Below are 13,240 nucleotides of genomic sequence, written 5' to 3' on the forward strand. Positions count from 1 at the left end.
AGGTGCTTCAACTCCCGGCACCAAACCTAGCAGCTGTTAAGGCACTGCAGAGGAGAAAAAAGTAGGTCCTCAAGGAATACAGCCTAAAAGCAGACACTGCCTTTAGACAAGCCTCTGAAGAAGAAAAAGATGGATGACCACCAGCATTATGATGTTCTTGTGTATACTCAAATGCAATACCTTTTTCAACTGACAAGGCTGAGCTGATGATGTGGAACATGAGGGAACTCTCAAAAGAGTTCACTACAACCTTCTCCCCAAAAGAGAGAATTTCTGACAGGTAGGAAAGGGTTGCAAAAACTACTAGGAAACAGGATATAACAGATTTGAACAGACATGCCTTAGTACTTCTTCTAATTTTATTAAGAGCTCAACTACTGTGTATTGTTCAGGGATGAAGGGTTGGTATGCTTTTGACTTGTCATTTTGCATCATGGCATTTGCAGTATAGCAATTAGTCAAAATAAACTTATGCAAACAGAACTGTTTGAACTCGTTGTAGCATTACAACTGACTGTGACTATACTGATTCACACTACAGCTCTTTCAGTTTTTTTGTTTGGTGCTTTTAAAAAAATCAAAATATAGGTAATGGATTTTTTCCAGAAGTCCTTACCTCCTCTGTGGACTACGGTTCTGAGAGAACTCTGAATCACTGTCCTTTGATGTTGGAGAGCCCTTATATGTGTAAAAAACATCCTCCGTTTCAGTAATATAACTAATCTCGTTTGTAAGGTTATCTACAGATGAGTGTCGTGGTTTGCGGATTTCGTGACGTAGTCTAGGACTCCGCCTTAAAAATAGAGAATACAAACACAAGCAGGAAGATTAGAATATTTCATGAAACTTAATAAAAGAAAAATTTCTATCCTATTGCAGTTATGATCTCAATTTTCATACCAGGCCTACAAGTCTCACTTCAAATTATCAATTTTTAGGCATTCTGTATGGTATACTAGGCAATCATATACCGCTAGGTTCAGTACACTGAACTGATCTGTGTTGCTCCCTCTGTAAAATGCAATTTATATTATTATGCTTTAATCATAGGATAATTCTGGTTGGAAAGGACTCATGAGGGTCACCTAGTCCAATCTTCTGCTCAAAGCAGGGTCAACTAAGGCCAGAGTAGGCTTGCTTAAGGCTTTTTTCACTCATATCTCAAAAAATCTGAAGGATGGAGACCACAAAACTTCCCCAGGCAACGACTGTCATGAGGTGAAGTAGTTTTCCCATTATAACATGACAAAACCTCGTTTGTTTCAACATATACTTGTTGCCCCATTCTCTCACTATGCAATAGTGAAAAACCCAGCCTAATCCTGTAGCTGGCCTCCTCCTAAGTAATTCTGGGTTGTTATTAGGCATTGGGGCAACCCCTGCTTCTCCAGGTTGAACATGTGCCACTATGTCAGCCTCTCCTCATAGGGTAGGTGATCCAATCTCCTGACTTCCTTGGAGCCAATGGTCTTTTCCTGAGCTTTGCTTCGCTGAGATTGTGTCTGTTTTATATTTGCAGCCAAAAAGGACTGCAGCATTCTAATAAAATCTAGAGAATGTTGGGCCAAAAGGGGCTACCACTTCCACTGAACTACTATCTACAACTCTATCAATTCTGCCAGGTTGGACTTGTTTGCTGTCAGGGCATACCAGATGGCTCATGTACCACTTCTGCCTATAAAGATTACTAGGTTGTTTTCCAGAAATCTGCACTGCAGACAATACTTTTACACTGGTTCTTATTTCCCAGGACGCTATGTTTGTTTTTGTTGAATTTCACACATTTCCTATTGGCCTATTTCTCCAGATTATCGAGATCACTTTGGAGAGCAGCCCTGTCCTCAGGCTTACACACTCATCCCCCAGTTTGGTGCCATCTGCCAACTTTATGATCAAGCATACCATTGCCGCATCATAAAGAGGTTAAGCAGGACAGGTCTCAAGAGAGACCCCTGCAGTCATCTACTTTTTACTGTTATCCAGGTAGATTGTGACCCTTTAATAACTCCCCTCTTAGTCCAGTCATTCAATCATTTTAACAGGTTTTTTTTTTTTTTAAACCAGCCGGTTGCCCACCCATCCAGAAACATAGTATCTTAACCTGGGCAAAATATTTTGGCAGACAGCATGAAAGCATTACTAAAGTTGAGGTGACACCCAGACACCCACCCTTCTGTTGTCATATATTCTCAGAATAAAAATGTTTAAATAGATATGTACACACTACATAATTATTCTGCTAAAGTACAAACAATCAGAAACAGTAGGAGGCTAGGTGTGGAAAAGGCTGAAAATGGATTCACCAATTGGGGGTAACAGGAGGTGATCGAGAAGGAAGGCTTTTGGTCTCTAGGTGCTCAACTGATAAGGATCGTCTCATAGATGGGTTCCAAACCATCCCACCTATCACCTTTCTGCAGTACTGGTTGTTTACAGACCTGAAAAGATATAACACAGCTATATGTGAGTTATTTTGCATAGAAACTCAAATAAAATAAAATAGGCTTATGAAAGTCAACTTCATAATTTAAAGCGTCCCCCTGTGCCTGCCCCTCCTTACTTATGCATTTACACTCTCACAGAGACATTTGCTATCCCCTCATTTGTGACAAGATTGTCACAATCGCCTGCTACATTGCTTATCACAAGCCTGGGTAAAAATAACTTTTTCTGAGAATTATTTTTAACCCAATTGTGTTTAAGAAGACAGAGGGGAAAACAGGAAATTCAGTATGTCCTACTGGCACTGAACTGAATGCCTGACAAAACACAGTTCAGATACGGGTAATATGTTCAACAGATTCCCTGTTAATACTCACAGTGGGGTAACAAAATTCAGCAAGAGCTTCACTGAGCACAGGACAACTTTACCCATCTACCTGCTGCCTCATCAATTAAGAGATAAACCAGACAATATTCTATTGTGGAGGGGAGCCACCTTTGAGTGATGTATTCCTTATAGAGATAAACCATTAAAAAAAAAATCTGATATGAAAATAGGATCTCCAGGTCTGGACTGCTTCTTTTGACAAGAATCTAAGAAAAGGGCTGCAACAGAATAAGAACCACAGCTAAGAAAGCAGTAAAAGTATCTGAATAGTGAAAATACACAGCATGAAGAAAATCTTTAAGTAGACTGAAATTGAGATAAATTAACTCTTATGCATCACTTGATACAGCATTCCACAAGTCAAGCTGAGAGATAAGATGCTCACCCTTAAGTTTACAGGCCCAGGATTTCTCATAGAAGAAACAATTTATTAGTTACAGAGAAAACACCTGTGGCTCATAAAGCCCTTAACTGTACATAATGGGCAGCTGGGCTAGCAGGCTATGTAAGGATCTTGCTACAGAGCTGAAAAGTCTCAATTTTACATAGTGTTAAAAAATAAAAAAATAAATTAAATAAAAATGTTACTAAAACTCTGGGTATTATGCGAAAATCAAACCTTAAGTATGCTTTGCATTGTACTACTTTTTGATAATATTAGTAAAAGAAAAAGCAACCCATAATTTTTTTTCATATATACTGAAATATTTCATATATCCTGTTCATGATTTTAATGGAAATCAATTCCTTCATGTTCTAAATGTACTTTAAAAGCTTCTCCAAGTATAGAAAACAGAGGAAAATCTTAGTATGAAGCATCTATATATTATAATCAGCTACCCATGTATGTTTCCATGCTTACTAAATAAAGTCCATCAACTCAGGAGAAACTTTTGGCTATACTACTCATTTTATTTTTCTGAATACAATGACAAGGTATCGGCTACTCATCTTCTTCAGAAACAGATGTCTTTCAATGAATCCTTACATAGCTGGAGCAGAGGGAAACAATGGAAAAAGATGATGCATTATAAAAAATGCATTGTGAAGAACTCCACATTAATAAGCTTTTTATTTTTACAAGTGACTGTTGAGGCATTTTCCAACACAGACACCTTGAAGTGCAACATAACTCATGTGATGGAAGCCAGAACCCTAAACCCTAAATCTAATCTTAAACCCCTAATTCTAACCACAAAATCACTTATAGGGTATGTCTCTAGCTATTTCAGTTAAGGCACAGAAGATAAAAAATTTGAATTCAAATAGCTGCCCTTCAAATGTCAAATATCAGCATATTTCTCAGCAAACATTCTGGGAGGCAGCCAAAGCGTTTCTGTAATGGGCTGTACTATCTGGAAATGATGCTTCCTTTCCTCCTATCTATTACCGAGGCTATCCTTGGTGAAAAATACAGATACGTTTTTTATCTTTTCAACAAGGAATGAGAATGTGTCTAGGAGAGGTTATTCTGCATTCATTCCAGAATTTACTTCTCAGAATCTGGGAGATGTGATTCAGTCTGCTCCTTGAACAAGGCTTACAGGTGGTTTATGCAACTCAGCAGCCTAATTTACATGGAATGCCTCTAGTAACTTAAGCTAAGAGAATCAAGAAGGGCACAAGTGTGTGCAAATAAGAAATTGTACTCAAGTACTGCAACTATCTGAAATGATGCAATAAATGCTAGGGTATCTGCCTCAAATAAGTGTAGAAGAACACAGAACAAGAAAGCCACAAATTCCATAGGAAAATCTGTGATACTTAAGATGGTAAAACCTGAATGTGGCACCTTTCAAAGCTGATGGAAGCGGCATAAAAAGAATTCTTGAATGTGAGTTATTCTTAATATCTCCAGGACTGCACATTGTGGTCAGCAGAGCTTTTGTGCACACATTTGGGTTTGTGTTTTGGTTTGTCTGTGTTTGTTTGATTTATACAATGCAAAAATTTGTATCCTTTCATACGGGAGAATGTAGAATCTCTTTTTTGGTTGTGGAACTTCCACATGAGTTCAGAGCCATCCTTGAAAAGGAACATGGAAAATCTTACAACATTCCACAGTCACAAACAAGTCAGAAGGTAAAAACTTTCAATATGTAAACTATGACCTCAGAAAAGACCTTTTCACAATTTTTCTTAACTCCTTTGAGAAAATAATTTGCTGAGTTCATAGGAACTACTCAAAGCTTTTCAAAATTACTGTTGCTTCTTATGTACTTAAGCAGTCTTTCATAGCAATGGTTGCTGAGTTACTTCTTCCTCATGTAGACCCCAAAATTCATGTTTACATCTGGTATATAAATATAATAAAATTATATTTTTACTGCTGGTATAAATAAGGCCAAAGAAGTTATCCTAAGCTGATTGAAGGCATCTCCATAAATGATTCTCCCCTTGGAGATTCCTTGGAAGTCTAAGGAAGCAATTCAGTAGAGACAGTGCCTCAGAGCATTTATATCACTTGAAAATAATTATTTCTTAGTAATTCAGATCAACAATGAGAACTGCCTTGTATGCTACAGACTATTAAGAAATTGTAACAGAAGATTTGTCAAAAATAAAACGTTTGGTAAAAAATGAAATTATACTAAACTGGTACCCTTTGGAACTCATACTGTTTTCTTTCTTAACATTACAAAAGCTGTGCAATGCTTGTGTGCATTTAGCTGTCCTATAGAAGGATCAGGGTTTTCAATCTCTTTTCAAATTTGAAAGAAATACATGACTCCAGGACCTTTATTTCCAGGACAATCCAACAAACTTTATGTCACCTCAACACCTCCACTACAGGAAAACAAGGTCATAACAGTCCATAAATGAGTTAATTCTAAAAAGAGGGATTTTTAAAATGTTAGAAAATTAGAATACTGTTTGTACAACTACATTTTTTCCCATCTTCTAGAAACCAGACCATCCAGCTGTGATCTAGTACTAGGTGAAAACATGGAATTATACTCCAGCAGAAAGCATAACATTTTATCAGAATTCCTACACTGGACAGCCCTCAGGGGTTAATTGCTTCATTTACAAGCAATACCAGTGCACTTGGTATTAATTTCTGCAGTATCAGAGTGTGAAAAGCTAGAAAGACACCAAAGTCTGAGAAGCCATTTGAAGTATGCTGATATCATTCAGAAGTTGAAGCTTATCCAAATAGAAGACAGAAAATTAGTCTGACAAATTACATGTAAAGTTACACTCTCAAGAGAACACACTACAAAAAACTCACAAAAACACACTACCCATGAACAAAAAGAAAACAATAAAATACTTCTCCAAAAATCATGAGAACAAGGAGGTTTCTAGAGAGTCTACAGATCATCAAAGGGTCAAAGAACCTCCCCAGAATCTCACATCCAGAGAGGATAATGACACAAGACTTTCTTTTTCATTCACTATTAATATGATACATTTTTTAAATATTTCATTACAGAATGTTTTTGGAGGGTGAGGCAGGTGGATTGGGATAGGATGAAGACACAAGGTGTGACACCTTTGTAGCTGCATTGCTGATAAATGCAACAAGAGAACAAATCAACATAATGCACGAAATCACTGTGAGTGTTACTTAACAAAAAAATGTAAAAGCCCCTAAAATAAAAGAGCAGAGCAAAACCTCCCACTTCAAAAATCACACAGGATGGCCAAAATAGAGGCCAACTGCAAAGAAATGGAGAAGAACATTACGATGTCATGTGACTGGGCAATAAACTGGCAGCTTAACTTTAATGACAATAGTTACTGCATATGGGGAGGAATAATCCCAGCATCATACACAAAAATCACAGGCTCTAAAGAATTGCTTCTTGGTAACTAGGTCTTAGACAATTACTAGGAAACTACCAGCTCTGTAACTGGAAGAATCCAATGATGCAAATAAAAGATTAGAAGTGCCACAACACGGATATCTTGAATACCTGAATGGGAAAAAGTTTTTCATCTTTATGTCAGTAATAAGTGGTTGGTGTGATGCACTCCAGAAATTGCCCTAACATATTAAACAGAATGTGTACATGACACTAATGGCTAAACATTTCAAAACAAATCTGTTCTGCAAATTCTCTTACCGGATCATTAGCTACATGACATTTTTCCTTTCCAGTGTTTTCATACTTCAGACTGAAGCAACAAGTTGAAAAAATAGCAGCAAAACTTATATCCAAACACCTTTTGAGGCAATTATAAGAAAAGTTCTACTGTAAGGAGATCCCATTGCAGAAAGTGAAACCACAGCCATATAACTTGTCAAATGATTCATATATAGACTGGAACAAAGGTATGGACAGGACTGAACTCTGCCACTCCAACTTGAGCTACTTCTGACACAAATCCTCCCATTCCCATCATAGAGCAAAATGTGCTTTCACACAATACTTACTTTGCTGGATTTCTAGAACCCAGAGTCCAATAATGTGATAATATCTTTTTTTCATGAGGTAGTGACTTCTTTCCCTGAAAAAATGTGTGATGCTCTACACAAGATTTCCAAAGATTTTTGCATGCTCTGTAATTTAACATGTTGAAGGCAACAATATGTTCTCTGGATTCATTCTGTAACAGTAGGGAACACCATGTTTCAACATATACAAGTAGATGAAACAATAAACAAGGTCATAAAAAACCAATAGAATTATTTTAAGCTTAAACATGTAAAATACATTGTGGCAAACAAACAAACAAACAATCAGCATATAATAGATTTTGAACTGGAGACGGCCAAAATACCTCTGTGACTATTTGAAAATCCAAACTGCAAAATGTGCACTTTATAAGTTCATGAAATCTTAATGAAAGATTTAAGTTTAGAGTGGTAAGGATTTTGCATATAGGAGTACCATGTTATACCTTTAAATATATTTGCAGGTTTCCAGTCAGATTTTGACCTCTTAAGACAAACAAAATTCCTTAAAACCTTTCAATAAGGGTGAAATTTCAAAAGAAAGAAACCCCCTCATTCTTTGAATTCATACTCTTCATGTAAGGCTTCAATTCAATAGTATTCTTTCAAGTGCAATAGTATGCAAATAGTATATTTCTTGATAGTCTTTCAGAAGAAACTGAAGATTTTAACAGTGATCTTTCTTTGGGGAAAGAAAATAGTTGTGATGGGACTGGAGCTGCTGCTACTGCTGTTGAAATCCACTCCTCCTTGGATGATAATGTGAGGCCACAATGAGGTGGTTCAGAAGGCAGCAGTAACTTCAGTGCCAAAGTGCCAGTGAAACATGAGTGCCAACACAGTTGTGCCACCAATGTTTATCCCAAGAGTTTTGTACAAGAGAAAGTTTTGGTTAGTTAATCTAATTATTGATACAAAGAAAGTGGAGCGAGAGCAAAGCAAAGAGTAGAAATAAAGGTAACAGGAGACTTGAGCCAATTGCCAGCATAGCTCAGCACTTCAGTGAAAAAACAAGTTTTCATCACTCATCTTTCCTAGCTCCTCTAAATTATGACTGATTTTGACATCTCAACATATAATTAGACAGGCAACTTTTTACTTGTTCACAGCAACAATCCTGTTGGGAAGTAATTACAAACCATTTTGGCTGGTATAGTCAATCTGGTTTTCTTGTGTTCTTTTTATTTCTAGGCAGCATCTTACAAATGACACGTATCTGAGAACAATCCTGCATTTTCAAATCACTTCATGCCTAGTCCAGAGAATCTGTGGCTTCAGACATGCTTTTAAGACAAACAGTGAGACTCTCAAGAGAAAAAAATATTTTCTCTTGATTTACCATAAGGACTGAAAAACATTTAACTGATTACAGTCTTCAAGGAACATTTTCCCTATATCTATTAAAGCATTTTAAAAGTATTTTCTTTTCAATATGTGAGTTTGCTATTTGAGTCTCTTGCATACTGGAACCAATCTGACAGTTCACCACAATTACTTCTAAGTAGTCACATAAAATAAAGCAGGAAAGCATAGAAAATCTTAACTCAGAATTTCTTGAAATATATAAAGCATACATCACAAAGGTTTAATGACAAATGCTATTTGTGACATACTCCCTGCTGGCTGAATACCACTTGAAGGGTTTTACTACTCCAGCAGACAAATAAAAGGAAGTTTAAGGTATTTTTTGTTGGCCTGAAACACTGGCTTTTCAATTGCCACAAAAATATTTTATCCAAATATCTCAAATATACTGAAAAGCTATAGCATAAAAATAAGAAACTAAGTTCATCTAATAATCTGTTTTTAAATTTAGGTTTGATAGCAGCAATTAATTTTGCATGTTACAAGTGTGCTTTTCTGTTGTTACAGAACCTTCTTAGCAGCCTTTAAATGGGCTGAAGGTTTTGATATGGAATTAAGCTAGGAAAAGTATTTTGAGAAGTTTCATAAAAATTCATTGAATTTTTAGACTAACATAACATTTTGTTAATAACAATCTGCCTTACTATAGGCCACCTTACAAGTTATGCTGTTAAATCTCTGTACTTTTTCATAGGGGAAGAGAGATCTAGTGGGATTCATGGATTTAATGGCCATCATACTTCTCAACTCAAGTTCTAAAAGAATGGCATTTTAATGATTATCAAGAAATGAGGATTAGAGAAACTTGAGGCCATTAAGGTAAAGGGAACAATTCCACATAACTAAAGTGTTTTGCTAGTTCAGCATATGAAAGAATTTCTGCATCAGTTGTATGCCTACTCCTTTAACAGAAAATCTGAAAATATCTACAACATAGAAAGTTAAGATATATTTTAGTATGCAGCAAATGAAGTTGTTTTTAAGCATTAGATAAGCACATTGAAAATAAAATTTCATTTCTGAAAGGTACAAAATGCTGCCTGTAAACAGCATAGTTCCTATTCCTACCTTAAATCCTGCACCCTTCATTAAGCCTATATGTCATGAGCTTCTCTATTATCAAACATTCACTGATTCCTCAGTCTTGCTCCCCAGTCCTCATTTGGCTCTTCCATCAAAGAAATACTGCATACTCCTAACCAAGTAGCTGATCAACAGACGGGAGCAGTGGGAGGGTAAAAGAGAAGGTGAGTAGAAGGGAAGAGTGAGATAAGGTAAGTTGATTTTTCAGAAAAGGCACACAAGGAAAGAAAAATTGAGTAAATGAAATGAGGAGAACAAATCAATGAAACATGGAACATCCCAGGAGACTGCAAATTCATTGCCTTTGAGAACTTTCTATAGACTTTTGTAAAGAATTGATGTATGACATATAAAATATAAAAGAAGTTCTATAGCACTCTCTTCATCTTTAGTCAAACCTTGCCTATGAATATACAGTGTCTGCTGTTTTCCCCACACTCTTCCATCTTCCTTACTTTCAGATTCATGTACCTATTTGCATCTGTCTTTCCAAGCAAAAAAAAAACTGATCATTTTGAAGACTGATACCAATGCAGTCATCTGCTCTCACTCACTCCTCAAGCATCCCACTATTCTGGTGAAACCCCCAGGACTCCACTTCCCTCTCTCTCACTGCACGGCACCAGCAAGCTTTTCCAAGCAATACCACTGGAGTACTGCACACTAGATGCCCTAAATTTCAAGCAAAGGGCTGACAAGGATGGATGTATCCACAGATTTAGTGGCACACCTGGTCTGCTTTTCCATGTGAACCGAGAAGGAGTAAAAAGGTCATGCAGCTGGCTTTACTTTTCTTACAGTTCTGTAGCTCTTTGAGCGTGACACTGTGTGCATTTCTGTCATCTCCGTAGGTTACGAAACAAAGAACTATGATCACTTAAAAGAAGGTAAGCTAAAGGAATCAAGAGCCTTGAACTGTCATAATTTATCAAATGTTTAATTGAACAAATTAAGATTGCTGCTCTCTTCAAAAGTGCCACAGGTCTCCAGAGACAAAATTTCTACTTTTGACAGCAGTCAAGTCTTTAATAATGAACACACATTTTTTACTTTAAGTCCACAGATAGTTCTATATTGACATTTTATTCTTCCACTGTGAGTACACTCATTTTCAGAGAATCATAGAATGGTTTGGGTTGGAAGGGATTTTAAATCATCAAGTTCCAAGTCCTGTTTTACTAATCATTCTCAGAGAGTTCTGTTACTCAGAACTCATTTATTCTCACAGACACATTTGGAAACTGCTGTCTGAAAGCCTGTACTTATCCGTATATTTGAAAATACTTAGATTTTAAAATTACTATTTATCAGTAAATTTTTAATCCTCAAGCCCAGGAGAGAAGTTGCTACTTGCAAGTGTTTACACTCACAAGTGAGAAGAATGGTCTATCAAGCACTCATTTCTTCATGCAGTGAAATATGTATGAACAGACTGTGACATGCCTGCATATAAACAACATATTTAGAAACTTACAGCTAGGAAAAAAACCTTAAGATCCTCCTACAGTGTGTAAGGACAGACCCTGTACATGCTGTGTGTGTGTGTGTGTGTGTGTGTGTGTCTGTGTGTGTGTAAGCATTAGTGCAGAAACACTATAGTATGTCTGGATACTAACTTTTTTTAAATGTGAATCCTGAAAAGTAACATGTACATACTTGCACACTCTTCAAATTTCAAAGAGCCCACCAAACTGGGAAAAAAGAAAGACACACAGAAAAGAAAAAAGAAAACATTTTCCTTCTGGGTAAAAAAAAGCCTCCTTAGAAATCTGTGTTCAGCAGACCTTCTAATATATATGGGTCAAGAGGTGGTCTCGTAACACAGTTCCTATAAATTTAATAGCTTGTGTACTACCAGAAAGGGCCTCCATTAACTTCAGGCAGAAGTTAACACTTACCTTTTACTAAATTTTGTCCTCAACTGAATTAAAGTATTTATATATCTGCTGATCACTAGTTTCTGAGAAGATTTTTTTTCTGTCATATTAAATAATCTATGCTCTTTGTAAAAAAGATACCTTATTTCTTTCACATTGTGGCAGCACAATAATAATCAGTAATCAAGATTTCCTCTCCCATTAAGTAGACTAATATTCCAATTGCTCTGTAAAGAGCACAAAGCAACCAAAAGAAACCATCTATTAACAGTTGAAAACTTTTATATTTTTTTAATTAACTATCTTCACATAATTTGCCAAGTCCTAAAGGCCTCCATGTTACACACAGCAGGAGGTGAGCTATTCCCCTTTTCAAACTCATGTTTTTCATCTGCAAAGCTCTCCTATTCTCCAGGAACTTTGCTTTCTTCCTGAGCTCTGAGCCCCATAAGCTGAAGGGACCTCACAAACTCCCCCTAGATGAGGCAAGCAGTTGTTTAGTAGATTCACTGCATTGAGGAACTCTACACAGCAGGGAGAGCATCAAGAGAAGGAGCAGCAGATGCTGATGAGAAAGGAGAAATATGCTATATTAAAAGATATTGGAGGAAGGATGAAGATCTGCATTTACCAGAAGTCTCTAAGGGAGAAGAAACCTCCATGGAAAAGATAGAGTCCAACAGACTCAAAGTGGAGGAATTCAGTGTTGGAAAAGGAACAATAAAAGGGAAAAAGAGAGGGAATAAGCAGACCAGAATAGCAAGACCAAGTTAACAAAACAATTTAAAAGGCATATTACCCCACCAAAGCCTTTTGATCCTTTGTTTGTAGTTAACATTAATTTTATATTGAATGCAACCTTTGCTTGTAGGTTGCATTCAATATAAAATATCTAATATGGTCACTTGAGTTAAAAAAAATTAGAGAACTACTTACATGTTTTTGCCGTTGTTGTATAAAAAATTTTTTCCTTTTAAAGGAAATTTTTAATATGTTCACCCTAAAAGAAAGAAACAGGCCATGAAATATCAAGTAATATTTAGAGTGATAAAACAATGAAAAATAATACTGTGTACAGTGAGCCTGAAAGATTATAGCTGTAAAATATTCAATGAATAATATGCAGCCATCACCTGTGTTGAGTGGCAAATAGATGTCCTCGTTTAATCTTTAAATAGTTCACAGCAGTTCTCTCCCACCAAATCTATTATTGCAGCAAAAAACTTGATGACATCTTCTACACTAAGCTGCACAAATGTTAAATAATGTGTCAACTTTTGTATAACTTTAGAGTCATATGACAACTGTGACTAAAGGAACAAAATGTAAGACCCTAATGACATGATAAAGTTGGTCTTACAACAACTGAAACTTTGCAGAGGTTTTACAGAATTGGTTTCATAATGTGAAAGATATCATGTACTTCTGTTAATCACTAAACAAAATGTCTAGATAAAATCATAATTTTAAAAGGATGAAAACTGTAGGAATGAGTGTTAATATATTTTTCACTTCATTAACATTGCTATGTAATTTATGTGGTAATTTTAGAACTGAACACCTTTTTTTAAATATACAGAGTCTGGATATATATTTTCTAGGGTAAAGGTAACTGGAATCGGTGCTCAAGCAAATTTCATTTTAATTATATGCTTATCAGTTCTTCATATAACATACTTATTT

The 13,240-nt window shown here is 36.1% G+C and overlaps 1 protein-coding gene across 10 annotated transcripts in view; it reads right to left on the reverse strand.

Moving 5' to 3' along the window:
• Window positions 1-13,240, reverse strand: part of PTPN3 (protein tyrosine phosphatase non-receptor type 3) — a 156,844-nt gene that overhangs the window by 38,369 nt on the left and 105,235 nt on the right. For all 10 annotated transcript variants that reach the window (XM_030265783.4, XM_072924387.1, XM_030265784.4 and 7 more), the window contains 4 exons: window positions 12,494-12,557; window positions 7,212-7,384; window positions 2,304-2,438; window positions 617-793 (listed from right to left, as the gene is read on the reverse strand). In XM_030265783.4, the coding sequence (XP_030121643.2) occupies window positions 617-793; window positions 2,304-2,438; window positions 7,212-7,384; window positions 12,494-12,557 (549 nt within the window). The remainder of the gene's footprint in view (window positions 1-616; window positions 794-2,303; window positions 2,439-7,211; window positions 7,385-12,493; window positions 12,558-13,240) is intronic.

Source organism: Taeniopygia guttata, chromosome 2, assembly GCF_048771995.1.
Source record: "Taeniopygia guttata chromosome 2, bTaeGut7.mat, whole genome shotgun sequence".
Taxonomy (NCBI): Eukaryota; Metazoa; Chordata; class Aves; order Passeriformes; family Estrildidae; genus Taeniopygia; species Taeniopygia guttata.